At 41.4% G+C, this 15,733-nt stretch overlaps 1 protein-coding gene across 1 annotated transcript in view; it reads left to right on the forward strand.

Moving 5' to 3' along the window:
* Positions 1–12,688: 12,688 nt before the first annotated feature.
* The window catches only part of ISX (intestine specific homeobox), a 28,490-nt gene continuing 25,445 nt past the window's right edge, over positions 12,689–15,733 (forward strand). Inside the window, exons 1-2 of the mRNA XM_071729349.1 lie at positions 12,689–12,755; positions 13,708–13,998. Coding sequence (XP_071585450.1) covers positions 13,827–13,998 — 172 coding nt within the window. The 5' untranslated portion in view covers positions 12,689–12,755; positions 13,708–13,826. The remainder of the gene's footprint in view (positions 12,756–13,707; positions 13,999–15,733) is intronic.

A 15,733-nucleotide genomic window follows, 5' to 3' on the forward strand; every position in this document is an offset into this window, starting at 1 on the left:
CAGAAACACACAGTCATACATAGCCAAGGACTGTTTTCTTCTGATAGTGTAAGGTAATAGAGATACAGGTGTCACAAAAAATAGTAAGACAGCTGGCACTGAATGCATTTGAAATAAGTCAGAGAGCATACAGGGAAGAAGAAATAGGGAAGAGGATGGGGTAAGAGGCTGTCAGTGCAGGCTTCCTCAAGCCAACGTCCACCTCATCTGATCCATATTCCCGGCCAACCAATGCAAGAATTGGGCACATTATACAAATTGGAAATGTCTTCACTCCTTTTGTCTTTGTTCCTCCAAATGCTCCCACTGCACTGTATTGGTGTTAGCCAAACCCTAATGCTTTTCTCATCCATGAACTGAGTGTATTCAAGCAATGCAGAAAGTGCCTTAACCTGATTTCCTCCACATGTAAAGGTCTTTAGTATGCTTGAAGTCCAGTACTTGAGCTATGGCTCAGGGATACTCAGCCAGAACCCCAGGCAGGAAACTCGTCTGCTTGGACATAAAAAGTACACAGGTGGTTTGTTGGTCATGCTTTACCATGCAGAAGATTGATAAGCAAGTGCTTCTTGTCATTCTCTTTCTCTCTAAGAAAGCAAATAAAAATATTCTCATATTCTCAAACTTCACTCATCAGAGCTTCCTCGTCACAGACAGATGCCTGTACAAACACTTTCGGTTTCTTTAAACACTTTCTCTGCATTTGGTCTTATAAAATGTCACCAAGAAAATTAGTCAACAATTCACTTTGTTGGGGAGACACAAGTTGTGGAGACAAAAGGAGGGGGAGAAGCTGACCATTAGCACTAAAAAGCAAGTTCAAATTGGTCAGGCATAGTAAGCTTAAGCAACCAACATGGACATGAGTTTTAAGATGTATGCCCATCTTTCTCCCTACTCCTGCTGCAAATCAAACTACACAAGCTGGATTAACCTTAGTTATTGAAAAAGGGGAGTCTCGCAGGGTTCACAGACTAAGGACCTTTGAACTCTCTTTGGGCTGAATTATCCTGGATTTGATTAACTCAGTTACACATGATGAAATGTTCATAATGGAAAGATTTTTGTGGAAGGTAAACATTGGTTTTTCTGAGGGCGAAGTAGGCAATAAAGAGGTTATGCTGCAGCTCCCCTTGATTCTCTGCATGCCCATTTATCTGGGCTGGTGTGAAGAGTCACCTGTGGATGCTTCACATGAACAACTGTGCTATTTCTACATCCAAATAGCTCATCTGCATAGTGCTGCATGGTCCCAAGTGAGACACTGCCTCTGCTGGACATTGGCTTGAGGAAGCCTGCACTGACAGCCTCTTACCCCATCCTCTTCCCTATTTCTTCTTCCCTGTATGCTCTCTGACTTATTTCAAATGCATTCAGTGCCAGCTGTCTTACTATTTTTTGTGACATCTGTATCTCTATTACCTTACACTATCAAGAGAAAACAGTCCTTGGCTATGTATGACTCTATGTTTCTGTGTGTGTGTGCTATTTTTTTAAAGTTGTGCTGCTGTGATGTATTAAGGTGAAGCCATCTGAACATTTAGCTATTTAGCTTGGTATGCCTGGGGTGGATTTTTATTGGAATGTGATATTTCTGTTCTTATAAATTATATGGTCCAAGTCCAAATTGTTCATCTTCAGAACCACTGAATTCAAAATACACTCTCAGACAATGATTTTTTCATTTGGTAGTTCTAACATGTGGGTATCGATGAAAAAGCACAGACATGCTGCAAACTTGATTCAGCTAATGTTTCAATCAAAGGAACATTTCATCTGACTTTTGTGGAAGCCAAGCTGGGCCTTGAACACACAATGTTTAAACTTTTTTCAAATGTTTAAGTGAAAGTATAGATCTTAAGGTATAAGCAGGAGTTTGCTTGAATGCAGTATTCAAATTCCTTTTAATGTCTTTGGCAGCAGAGTATTATTTATTTAGTACAATTTCTAAATAACTAATGCCAGAATATGAAATGGAATCTAGACGTACGTTCTGTGCCACTAATGATAGTCAAATGACAGATCCATGGATTGTTAACTGAGAACTGATTTGAAGGTGACAGATTTGGAGATGTAAAAATAATGTGAGTTTGCACTCCATGTTCTTCACAGTTCCTCAAAGTAGTAGAAGGAACTTATTATTTAAAATAGGAAGCGATGGGTAATTATAAACTGATTCTTAACTTCATCTCACCTCTACCATTATTGTACTGGTATGTAAATGAGATTTAGAAAAGCATTAAAAAAAAATTAATCACCAAAGCTGACAGTGACTGCCTTGTGTATTCACCCAGCCATGTCAACAGTATAGGGATGGCAAGTGGGGTCTGCAGGGAAATTCCTATGGATAAAGCACATACAAGGCTGTACCTGCCTGTGCAGAGCCAGAGGAACAAATCTACGATACCCGAGACAGATTCATGCACAAGCATGTGCCTGGGGCTCAAGTTCTGCTTTGATGACAGCAAAATCTCTGTTTTCATTATTGAGAAATGCTTTTAGCCCTCCTGGCCATGAGGTAAAGATGGAAATGGCAACCTGCATGTCATGAATTGAGTAACATCTGCTTGAATCTGCTGCCAGTGTCCAGCAGAGGGAAGGGCTGTACCTAAACCTGAAGGGAAATTACAGGGACAGCTTTGGGGTTTTTTTTCCTAAGTACATAAAGAAGGCAGGGAAGATTTTTCATCTTTGAAAATGCTGCTTTTGTGAATTTCATAAAAAGAGCACTGACAATCTGAAAATGTTTTCATTTTTCATAACTTATTCCCATAATAGTAAAACTAAATGGAACATCTTTGCCAATTAGCTTTGTTTTTGGCAACCTACACTAAAAATAGGCTTCAATTTTCAGCCAGAAAGGAAACTCACTGCCTTGGTAGGCTATCAGAGGTGAGGGGCAAGGAGGGACCCTGCAGCAGCTGCCCCTAAAACCTCCACCCACCCTTGACTTGGGCTGTGCAATGGGGCTTTGGCCATGCACAGCTCAGCCACTGTGCCCTCTGTGGAGGTGGCTGGTGGTGTGAATTTTTGTTTTCTCCTCAGGATGGGCCATGGAAACATTTGCTGCATCAGAAAACAGCACTGCTTTGTAGCCCTTTTTCAATACCTTGCCAGCAGTGACTGAGAGCTCACGACCAGAGGAGGCTGAATGAGCCAGGAACAAGAGGCAGAAAGGAGATATCTACCCAGCAGCTCCTGAATAGAAGTATTAGCCTCAAAAACCCCTCTCTTCCCTTCTGGGCTTAAAAAAAATGGCCTTTCATATCTCTCAGAGGTTGTCTGAACCAGTCCTCATCTGTCCTGAGGCAGTCCTCATCTGCCTCCTCCTCTTTCCCTGACTCCAGCAGGGTGCCATGGTATTTGGCACTGCCATGGCTGGTTTAATACCACCTGGGAGTTGAGAAAGACAGAAACAATGGACCAAAATCAGCAGAGGGAAGGGGGTTGGAGAGCCACGATTGAGAAAGAGTTTGTGCAAATAAGTCACTTTTCAAGTAATTCATCAGTCCTGCCTGAGATCCTCCCACTTTTTGCAAGCTTCTGATCATCTGCAAAAGCTTTTAGTATGTCTTAACTCCACTGTCTCTTAATGTATGAGCAGAAGCAATCTCAAGTCTGGCAGTGCCTTAGATTTTCAGTAGTTGACTTTGCAACCTCAGCTAATAATGTACTTTAGACGGACTTTCTGGTACGTAATTTTTTGGATGAAAAGCAGACTGTGAACTTGAAGAGGGGCCAGGTTGGCACACAACTACAGCAGGGCTTCTTTCCTACCACAAACTACAGGGGAAGACAGAAAAAAACCCACTACTATAGAGGCGAAACAATTTTAATAGCCTGTGGCAGCATCGCATCAAAAAAATGTGAAAATACAGAAATATGCTTAAAATGTCTGTGGTTATAAAAATATAGGATGTCTTCTTGCAGGAAATATATTTAAACGCATGAAAGCAGCAACGTCAGGTGTCACGCAGGAGAACCATACTATTGCCTTTCTGCCCAAAAGGTGTAGGCAGCTTTATCAGCTAGAGCTAAGCTTTGGCTCAGGTGTGTATGTAGTTTGTATGCCAGCCCAGAAAAAGACCCTGCAGTCAGATGAAGGTTGTAAGTGTCCATTTCTCTGAAGTCTGAGTTCTCATGCCACTGTATAAGTGGAAATACCACCATTTAGAGAGCAGCTTAAGAAAGAAAACCACCCAAACCATACTTCTGCCCTGAGATCAGATAATTTTTTTCTGTATGCCACTCAAGCCCCCAGCAGACCCCCATGCACCTATGTAGTTTTGAAGATGTCCTGCCCTTATCCAAACCCTAATAGTGCCTTGCTTCTCCCCTCCACAGACTGTAATTCTATGAGCCACAAGAGCATCTCTCTTCCCTTGCCTCTGTCACTTCAGCACTTGGTCTTTCTCTGGAGGGCTGCGGCAAATAAGCTTTTAATGGGCCCCTGTGGGACATCACAGGGAAGTCCAGAAGCAAAGAAGAGCATAAGGCACATAATTCTGCTTCAGGCAGAAGAGGGCAAACAACAACAGCAGCAACGATAACAACAATAAAAAAATTCTTTCTAGGGTGGGTTAATAGGGGGTCCCGCTGGAGCCCATTAAACAAAAACAAAATGCTGAAAGACTAGGAATATTGTGCATTTCATCATTTTCTCAGGATCCCCAGAGAGAGGATGGGAAAAGTTGCAATGATAATGAAATGGAGGGAAGGAAGAGGACTGGCTCAGAAAGGGAGAGCAATGTCAGGTGAGAGAGGCTCGTATCTCCTCAGTAAGTGGATGAGAGTCTACTTGGTGTGCCAACAGGTTATATTTTTCCTTCTCTAGTCAGTGCACAAATATCTCCCAAGATTTTGAAGGGTCTCAGTGGGCTGTTTACTTGTTCTGCCATCTGGCCAGCCTGACACAACTGTCAACAGCAGAGGTTGAAATTTTGATGCATTATCTAAATATGGAAGTTACACTTTCCCCATTTGCTTACAAGAATAAGTAAAACTAGTGAACCCCCAAAGTGCAATCTCTTTTCCTCTCTCTTGATGGAGTTTGACCTAAACATTAGCACTGATGATAAAGGTGACATGTTGACAGGACAGGTTGTAAGGATAATATCTCCAAGTCTGCTCTGCTGACATAGCTTGCTCCTGCCCAGTATATTTTCCTGCAACCAAGACTTCTTTGTCTCCTGTTCTCACGCCTCTGACACCAGTTTGTTCTCCTCTTGTATAGCTCTGAGGGTACATCTTTGGGACCTCCTGTCATTCCTGTTCAGGACCTACACAGAAATTCAATAATAAATAAATAATAATAAATATTAAATAAATAAAACCACCCCAGCTCCCAGCTCATTCTGAAATAAGACCTAAAGTCTTGTCAGGAAAGAGACCATTTGTCCCAGCAGGGCCTGGATCACAATCAGTTCATTCCCTGCACTTTGTGGAATAGGGGTATTCTACTAGAAAAAAAACATGAATGATTGTCACTTTTCCATTCTTAACTTAATTAAAACTGCATATTTAGGTGCTGGGAATTCTGAAGTTTAAAGAAGATAACTCTCAGCTTCTCTGTGCTCTCTAGAATGTCACCTGATAAAAAGGGCTTTAGGGACTAGCCTTCAGTTGATTTTAATTTACTGCTTTCTTTATAGATATTGTATGCTTTCTCCAGCTTCCTGAGGAGGGGAAGTGGAGAGAGAGGTGCTGATCCCTCCCTAGAATCCCATGATCAGAGGCATGGGAATAGTTCAAAGCTGCACCAGGGGAGGTTTAGACCAGACATCAGAAACATTTCTTTACCAACAGGGTGGTCAAACAGAGGAACTGTCTTTTTAGGGTCAGTGTCCCATCCCTGTGTCAGTGCTTAAGAGGCACTTGGACAATGCCCTTAATCACGTGCTTTAACTTGGTCAGCCATGAATTGGTCAGGCAGTTGAATTAGACATCATTGTAAATCCCTTCCAACTGAAATCATATTCTATCCTATTCTATTCTATCCTATCCTATCCTAACCTATTCTTTTCTATTCTCCTCTCCTCTCCTCTCCGCTCCTCTTCTTTCCACTCCTCTCCTCTAGCCTAGCCTAGCCTAGCCTAGCCTAGCTGTTTCATTTTTTCTATGCTTTGCTATCCTATGCTATTCTATTCTGGACTTGACAGTGCTTGGTTAACATTGGATATGATGATCTTAAAGGACTTTTCCAACCCAAATGATTCTATGATTCTACTACTCGATTCTATGACTCTATTATTCAATTCTATTTCTGTAATTCTTAAGTCCACATGTGCAAAAAAATCAAGGTGGTTCTTGGCTTGTAAATCATGGCGTTTACTGTGTCAAGTAACTGCAGGAAACTCTTCCCATGGCAATCAAATGGATAAGAGCAGGATTTCACATTCTGTGACATCACCATGGCAACAACTCGAGTTAAAGTGTAAGGCAAAAATGTAAGGAAATTTCTTCTTCCCCACCTGGGCTATTGCCTGTGTTGTCCCACAGGACATCCTGCCCTCTCCTGCTTGGCTTTGAGAAGCCAGAATGATTCAAGCAGTGCCCACCCCATTGGCTCTATCAGCCTGGAAGTTGAATTAATTACTGGTAACTAAAGCAGAGTTTCACAATACAGCTTGCAAAGTCTGTCACAAGAAAGGTGTTGATTGATTCAAATCCATGCAGGGTGTCAGAGACACTTTAGAACTTTGTGACATGGTAATGCCTTTTTCCTGTGGAAATCAAAGGACTTTTAGAGAAAGGTGAGGTTAACAAACATTCCACCAAATGAAAGCCCTGTTATATATGCAAAATACACTTTCTTTATTCTTCTTAATGAATTATCCATGTGATAACTTCTTTTCCAGGATACCTCACAGACTGGATGGGACTGCTGAATTTCAGAAAATAGCTATGGAAATAGAGTAAAAACCTCTGAAAAAAGTGGGCTTAACTATAAAATATCACTAGGTAGTTAACTATGCCTCCTGTTAATCAAGACAGATGGCAGCCTCAGGAAAAGCATGCCTAATAAAACTTTTCCTGAATTTTTTTTTGGCAAACAGATGATTTTCCAGTTTCATTTAAGAGACCAGCAAACTGGGTCAGCAGCAAACACGTGCATTTTCTCTGCTCACACAGGGCAATACACTGCCAGGGTGGTATTGTTTGAATTCTCTATTATTTTTAAAAATAATGATGAAAATGAAAATTCTTTAAATTCTTAAAACATGGTGTTCAAGTAGGTTTTGAAAAGTTGCTTTTCCATGTTTGTCCTTATTTAACAATATATTAATGGTGGTAAAAAATTAATTGAAATTTTAATAGCAAGAGAAAACATTTTTACTGAAAAAAGTTAGGGATTTTTTTTTGGCTTTTGGTTTGGTTTGTTTAGTTTCATTGGATTTTTTTTGAGTCCTGAGAGTCTGTCTTCTCTTCCTGATTTAGTGTAGGCACACCTCTTGAAATCCTGAAGAACTTCCAGCATGAGAAGTGTACTGCCCATAAAACTGTATCTAGCATCTCTTCTCAGGAGAGACAGTAGCTGCCCACTGCACCCCATTAGTATAGCACAAACATTTCTCACACAGCCAAGACATTTATGGTCACCTTAATAACCTCACTGCCTACTGCTAGGTTCACTTTATTCAATGTGTGCTTTTTCTCATATAACCACATCTTGCTACCAAAACAAACCAGTCTGGTGTACATGTGGTTAAGAACACGGGAGACAGAAAAGCTCAGCCTCACACTCTCAATCTGTGCACTGCATGGCCTAATGGAAGGGTGGGGGTAAGATATTAGAGTAGTCTAGGCACTTAACTTTTAGTTAATTCATCTAAACTAGCTCTTGAGACTCTCTTAAAAATTGAGAGATAAGTGCCTCCTGGTGAAAGTTATGAGGACCTCTCTCAAGCATTTAACTGAGGATAGTTTGAATTGCCCATTTGGAAGTGGCAGCCTCCTCCCCTTTGCGAAAGAGACAGCTTGCTGCCTTCAGATGGGCATCTCATAATACAAAATGCTGTGAAGGACTTATTCTTTAATTGCAGCTACTCCAAAATCCAAGAGCAGAGCACTAGTGATTCACGGGAGGATTCAGTGCCTCTTCCACATCTGATGAAGAACGGTTTTGGGACATGAGAAGTTTATTTTCGTGCATCATTTCGTGGACATTTATTCACTACCAAACAGCAACAAATATTGAAATAATGAGTTATAGGTCATGGACTTTCTGTTTTACCCTGTTACTTGATTCGTGGAGCCTTTCCTTTCCTTTCCTTTCCTTTCCTTTCCTCTTCCTTTCCCTTTCCTTTCCTTTCCTTTCCTTTCCTTTCCTTTCCTTTCCTTTCCTTTCCTTTCCTTTCCTTTCCTTTCCTTTCCTTTCTTTCCTTTCCTTTCCTTTCCTTTCCTTTCCTTTCCTTCTTTCCTTTTTTCTTTCTTTCTTTCCTTTCCTTTCCTTTCTTTCCTTTCCTTTCCTTTCCTTTCCTTTCCTTTCCTTTCCTTTCCTTTACTTTCTTTCCTTTCCTTTTCCTTTCTTTCCCTTCCCTTTTTCCCTTTTTCCCTTTTTCTGGGAATTTCTATTATTTCTGTACATGTAGCCTGCTGCAGTAGGTGGGAGAGAATTTCTGTTCTACTCCATGTTTGCAACATGGGCTAAATTAAGCACATTCCTTCTGTATTTTAACTTTCTGTCACCCAACAGCAGACAGATCAAGCCAGTTTATAGCCATACTTGACAGTTTTCCATGGCAATTGCTGCTCAGAGTCCTGCACTGCTATGAAAAGGACAACCTTTGATCTCCTCAGCCCTTCCCACCTATAACAACTCCAGCTCCACTCACAAACTGAGAGCCAGACTCTCCAGCATAGATTAACTTCAGACTTTTTATGGAAAAAAGATCTATAAAGGGCTCAAGGGGCCTAGCTGGGTGAAGAAATTAAACAGGAGAATGGATTAAACAGGAATGAAGCTGCTAAAAGCCACCTGCAAACTATCTAATAAGTGACCTGGACTCTAACTGTTTCTTTTGTTCTGTTTCTTCTCTTGCACTCCTGCAGCTGCTGTTGTTATTATTTTTGGCCTAGGAGAATAATTTTCTGAGTCCATCTCACCTTGAGGGATTATGATGCCATTTTAAATGTCAATTTATAATAATTGTACCATTAAAAAAAAAAATGTTATCAGTTTAAACCTTCGGTGTCCTTTTATTAATATTTCTAATATATAAGCTTGTGAGAAACCTACAGAGACAACAGGGCTAATAAATCTGAGGTTAAAAGGACTCCAGAAGGCAGGCTTCATGGTCTTTCCTGCCAGTACATTTGACAGCTGTTGAACTTTGAGATCAGAGCAGCAGTCACTGGGGATGTGTTCAGAGCCCAGTAAGGTGTGAAGGATGGAAGACAACCTACAAGGGCATGAGACTCCGGGGGTGATGTGGCAATTTGCAGCTGCACTGTTGCTGTCAGCTGGCAGGGCACCTGTGCACCACTTCCCCTGCCTGACTGAGCTCACAGACCTGATCTGAACACCTGGCTGAGCCCAAGCCCTCAGAGCCTGAGGTTTTATAAGTGGCAGCATCCATGCCGTGCATAAACACCAGACAGCTCTGACCCCCAGTCTGAGAGAAAAGTGGGAGCTTGAAGGAGAAAGTGGGAGCTTAAAGGAGAGCTTCAGAGGCACTGGGTGGAATACGATCCCATTATCATCTTTATCTAGAGGAAGAATCCAGTTATCCAGAGGAAGAATCCAATGTGGCTTCCGACTGACTGCATAAATAGAGTTTCTTCTTCTCTGCCTAGACAGGCAATATAGGAAAAAAAAAAAAAAATAAAAAAAAAGGTACTGATTCCAAGTTGATTTCAGTTACGCATCTCCAGGATTTTTCACTTTCTCAAAAGTACATCATATTTTTAAGATCCTCACAGACTTTGTGGACCTCTAGAGCTGTCTGACACAGGCAGGGCAAGTAGAGAAAATCAACATAGCATAATTTTGTTCTAGACAGCTGCCTTTTCAGTCTCAGGAGTGGTTTTCAGAGCTCAGCATCCCTAGGGGAAGATGTGTTTCCTGCCTCAAGGAATTTATAAACTAAATTAGACAGGTAGCATAATAATTACAACAAATGATAGTCATCTTCATTTCCAGGTCAAGCAGAAATGTAAAAAATATATGAAGCTTCTCTACAAAACTCATCATATTAGAAGTTGGCAGAAAAATAACTTCATTTCTTGGTAATTTAAAAGTAAATAATTTCTTGTTTTGAACATAAATAATTTGTTACATTGCAGCAGCTCAGTCATTTCAAAAAGAGGGTCAACTGAACTATTTTAATTTGCAAAATCTTCATTTGCATTTCAAGCTTCTATTTTTTGCCACTCATCTTTATTTTAACATAATACAAAGCAAAGGCATTCCAAGCCAGCAGTCATTCCAAAGAAAGTATTTAATTTTTTTAGTTAAAGAAATAGTATTTATAAATATATTTTAATTTTTGTATTACAAAATATATTAGAATATTCAGTTCTTTTGGTATCACTTAATGGTTTTGACAAGAAATCTGCATTTTTTTTCAGAAGAAACTTATGTATGCAAAATACGGGAATTATGCATCATTACACTGCTGCTTTCTAATCCTCTTTCAAGAGTTGCCACTTATTCATTCTATTTCTTACTTTAGTGCTTGCTGTGTTTTTCCTACTAGAAGAACAAAATTACATTTTTCTGTTGGCATTGCCTTCAGTTTTCACAAAAATAACAATACAACAAGGCAGAACAAAAGTAAAGCCTTCACAAGAAAGCTTTCAAGTTGTAAATTTGCATCTGCACATCTCATTTAAACACACACAGAAAATCAGCTTGTCCCTGTGAGTTACAAGGAGGTTTAAAGTTGCAAACTAAGGCAGAATACTTTTGCAAACATGCAGGGTTTGATTTTGTGACATGGGACTACAGCGTTGTCCCAGCAGGTGCTCACCCTGAGTGAGCTGGTGGCAGTGGAGACAAGCAGTGCAAATTCTCTGACAGTGGAGATACTCTGGTTTCTCTTCATACAAAGTGCCAGTGTGCTGGTTGACTAAAGGAGATTCACCAGGATGAAAACTTTGAGTGTGCCTGTCTCAGCTTTCTTGGTTAAGGAAATTTTTTGATGCAGAGGCACGTGGGTTTCTCTGGGAGCTGATGCGAGCATCCACAGAGATGTAACTGCCAGAAGATTATGTTTGTTCCATTCAAACCAGTCTGTATTTAACCCAGAAACAGATGGAACCAGAACAAAGAGGAAGGATAGGAGGTTTATTTTTTTCCCTGAAGTCTCTACGCTAGTGTACTCAGCCAGTGACCTCCAAAGATACCTGTCCTGTCTTAAGGAGCGTTTGGACCTGTCAGACTTTTCCATAAAATCCTCCTCCTCTTCCCCCTGCAGCAAGAATTTAGCCCCTTGAGCACGAGGAGGTTTTAATAACAACCAAAGTCAAAACTTTCCACAGCAAAGGAAAATGTGTTCTTTCTTGGGTTTCACTTGGCAGATGAAGCAGATGTATCCACAGTCTTCTCTCCTGCACCTACACAGAGCCTTTGGAAAAATCAGCAGCAACAGGGAAGGCTTAAAAATTTGAGTCTCCTGGTCCCTGGAGCTGGTTGCCTTGTGCCTGAAAGCTTCCAGATAAAAGGTAGCACAGTAAACATCAGAGAGTCCAGACACTGTTGTGTGTAGTAAATTAATACACTGGAGGCTGGGCCAAGGACATTCAACTCATGACATCTGGGAAGTGAGCAAGATTTGAAGCCATTATTCTATAGGAAGTCAGAAAAAGCAAGAAGTGGCCCATTTTTTAGTGTCTTTGGTAAGCTGAGTAAGGAATGTGAGGGAATGTACCAGGTTTCTCCTGTTTTTTCATAGTTTTTTGAATCAGGAATCACAAGGGAAAAAGGGGAGCCTTTTTATTAACTAGGCAGTTTTCATCTGGGATGTATATTCCGAGCATTTTTTTTTTGCCTTCCCTCTGCACACAGATGACATACTCACCTCTCCTCAGCCTATAAACTACTCACTGTCTCATTCTGCCTAAGCAGAGAAGGGGAAGACATCTTACTCTTAGTGCACCACCAGAATTACAAAAAGGAGACAGTGGCTTGACGAGAGGAGAATCTCTCTGTGTGCATTGGTTGAAATGTCAAGTTGTCCTCTGCTTACAGAGGGGATTGCAAGACTTTTTTTTTCACCTACACGACATCTGCCACCTCATCACACAACCAGGAAGGTGCAAGATCCTCCTTTACACAAACAGCTCCATTGAGCCACGGGGCAGAGGGATACAGAGGGAACAAAGGAGAGCACTTCCAATGCTCTACTCCATGCACTTCATGAGTGTGAAAGACTCTCACTTGTCTACCTTTCCACTTGGGGAAAAGCTTGATTAATAGAATCAGCTAATTAAATGTCCTTCATCGTAATTTGCTGTACAATTTTTTACCTCTTTCATTGTTCTTTTCCCCAGCACCCTTTTGCTTTTCCAGTATCTCTAACCTGGAAAAAGCCGAAAGCCTTTCATCTTATCAGGTGTGGTTTATTACCCCCTGGTTACACAGTAATTTTGGTCTCCGCTCCATGAAGAGGTCATATGATGGGATATCAGCTCAAGAATTGTCAGTTCATTGGACAAATAAGCCAGGGTCTGCCAATACAATTATAAGAGCCTGATAAGGAAGGCACTGAGGAGAACCAGCAGGAGAGGGAGACACAACCATAGCAATTGAAAAGGTGAGGGGCAAACCCAGAAGGCAGCAAGAAATGCCAGTGGGGGCAGGGAGAGGAAAGGAATGGCAGTGTATCTAATCACACATTCTTCCCAAAATAAAAATTAACGAGAAGATAGAAGTGACTCAGGAGAGGTATCACTGGCATTCATCTGCATTATCCAGGAAATCCTCTCCTCCTGCAGTGGACGCCTGACTGGGAGGCACAGACGGCTGGTGGTGATTATCAATCTTGCCTCATAGCTTAGGAGAAAAAGAAAATAATGTTTTATCTTTAGGACCACAGGTGGGGGGCAGAGGGAACTAATTACTATTACTAAACATGTTTCAAGGGGCATCTCTTTTTCTCTTGTGACTGATAAGATGGGATGATGTTGAAAAGCACCTGTTTGGAAAGTTCAAAGAGTTTTCAAAGTAGAAGAAAAGAGAACCTGAAGCTAAGATGGTGCCTGGGGGGATGGCTGAAGGATAACCAGGGAATTTCTGGTGAGGGAGGTTTCCATGTGCTATTTTATGAGAAGTTTACAAGGTGTCTCTCTTGATAGTAAATGTCACAAGGGACAAGTATTTGTTCTGCTGATTATCTTCTTAACTCCATAATAGTATAGCTCCAGTGGGCTTGTCACAGATTTCGGCTTGAAAGCAGAAAAGGAGGAAAACTGCCCCAAAACCAGGATTTACCAGCAAGCAACCCTTGCCAGGGAGCTTTTTGCCTGGGTCTGCAAGGAACACACCTCCTCCTGGGATGGCCACTGGGTTGTTCAGAGCTCTGTAGACCTGCGTCGGCTGGGGGATGTTCAGCAGCGGGTGGCGTGATTTTTCACCATCACTTCAAATGCCATCCTCCCCACACCTGGGCACTCAGGTCTTGGTCCCAAGCTGTGATCAGTGTAAAGGAGCAGACACGTGTACTCATCAGTGAGTTGCCTTTTTTTCTCCTCCTGGACCTCCTGCAGGTTGTCCCAGCACAGGTGGGGAGGGACGTGCACCTTCCCAGCTGGATGTTTCTTGGGGACCACCGAGAGCCAGGAGAGCAGGAGAGGATTCTCTGCCCTGTGGCTTCTTTGGCAGGAAGATGATGGATTCTCAGGAGTGTGTCAGCCAGGGGAAGCCCAGCCTGCCCTTCTCCATTGAGGAGATCCTAAAGAAACCTTCTGTCAACACCACCCTAAGCAGTGGAACCAGGAACAGAAGTAACTATGCTGAGAGACCACCGGCTGTAAAAGCTGGGTCACCACTGGCCTGTGGTAAGTACCACTTAAAATTCTTAATGAAAATGCTCCTTTCTTTTTAACCCATAAAGCTATCTTGTTTGATTATGTTGGATTTTTATTCTTTAGCTTTTGTAGGAATCTGGAATTTCCCTAATCAGTTACAAATCATTAATTGTATATACAGAAATAATCGTTTTTAAGTAATTCCCTTTTAGGCTCAGAGTACCTTTGGTGGGTTTTATACATTATGAAGCCCCAGTGTTATTGCAGCCTGAAGAGTTATTGCTGGTAGCTCTCTTCAGGAGCAGTGAGAAGTGCTTATTTTAAGCAAATACAACATACTGGTGTCCTTCCCTTTATATAATGATACTCTTGTTATTTAAAAAATAAATAAACTAAAATCATCACCTTTCAGAAGGAAGGATGGGTATTCAAACTCAGGAATTTAGTCTGAAAGTGCTGCAACTCAGTGAAGTTGGTAAAGTTTCACTTATATCAAGAGCTGAGTGTTGACTGGAATTACAGACAAATTTCATACCAGTAATATTTTCTGATAAATCCCATCACTCATCCTCAAGCAGAAGAAATGGTCTGTGAGGGTAAAAGTAGCTAAGAAGTGTTGGAACTCAATTTCTGGAACCAAAGAAAACCAAAACAAAAAGAAGCCCAAAACCCAACAAAAACCAAAACAGACAAAGCATTTAAGCATTTGTGTTTAATCGTTTCTCCTTATCACCAGGGACACTAGGTCCTTTCATGAGCTAAATAAAACTAGCTAGTGGAAAAGTAGGGTAAATTTGATTGTAGCAAACCAGTAAGTGCATTAGCCTTTTTTGACTTCTCAGTTTAGTCATTTTGGGCTTTGAGTGAACTTTTACCCTCACAGAAATTGCCTTTTTTTTTGCTTAAACAAAGACCAATGCCAAACATTTTCTGGATTTGATAGGTCTTCTTTTTCAATCTACTTCTTCCATGAAAAGGAGATGGTTTATGTATTCAAACACATCCACCCAACTGAAAAGTGACCTGTAGTTCTGAGTGAAAATTTTCACCCACCTCTCTCAACTGCTTTCAACAAAGCTTAATGCTACACTTTATTTTTTGTAACACTCTACGTTCTTTTCATGGATCAGGTCCCCATTTCCCTGGAAACTGGATGAACCATACAGTAGTAAGAGACACTTTTCCCAAAATCCTGGCAATCATTTGCATAATTTCTGCACTTTTATCTCCAAACTCAATACTGGCCTGGGCTGGAAAGCAAACAAGACTTAAACTGAGGCAAGTGAACTCTACACCCACGAGTGTAACATTAGTGACCAGTTGGGCTTGAGCCCAGGTCCCATTAACACTGCCCCTCAATCACTCTTTGCACAAGATTTTCACTTTGCTGTTCACCTCAGACACAGGGTAAACATCACATTGTCTCTCTATAGAGCTTTTCCCCTGACATGGGGCAGATCCAGCACACAACACATCTCACAGCCATGGCAGCTTCAAGCCCTGGGGCTGGGGAGACAACCTCTGCCTTTGTGCCTCTATCTGCAGCTTTCCACAGAAACCTGTGTTTTGGGATAGCTTGCAGCTGAATTTTCACAGGATAACTGTGAAAATAGGATTTAGGATAACTGAAGCTGGGTGATCATCTGCAAGTCCAGCCTGCTGCTCAAAGAAATGACACCTTTAAAGACAGATGAGGTTGCTGAAGGCCACAGCTAGTGTCACTTTGCTGTTTCACCACTGCTACTTTGGAAGGACTGCAGCATTT

This window comes from Heliangelus exortis, chromosome 1, assembly GCF_036169615.1.
Source record: "Heliangelus exortis chromosome 1, bHelExo1.hap1, whole genome shotgun sequence".
Classification (NCBI taxonomy): Eukaryota; Metazoa; Chordata; class Aves; order Apodiformes; family Trochilidae; genus Heliangelus; species Heliangelus exortis.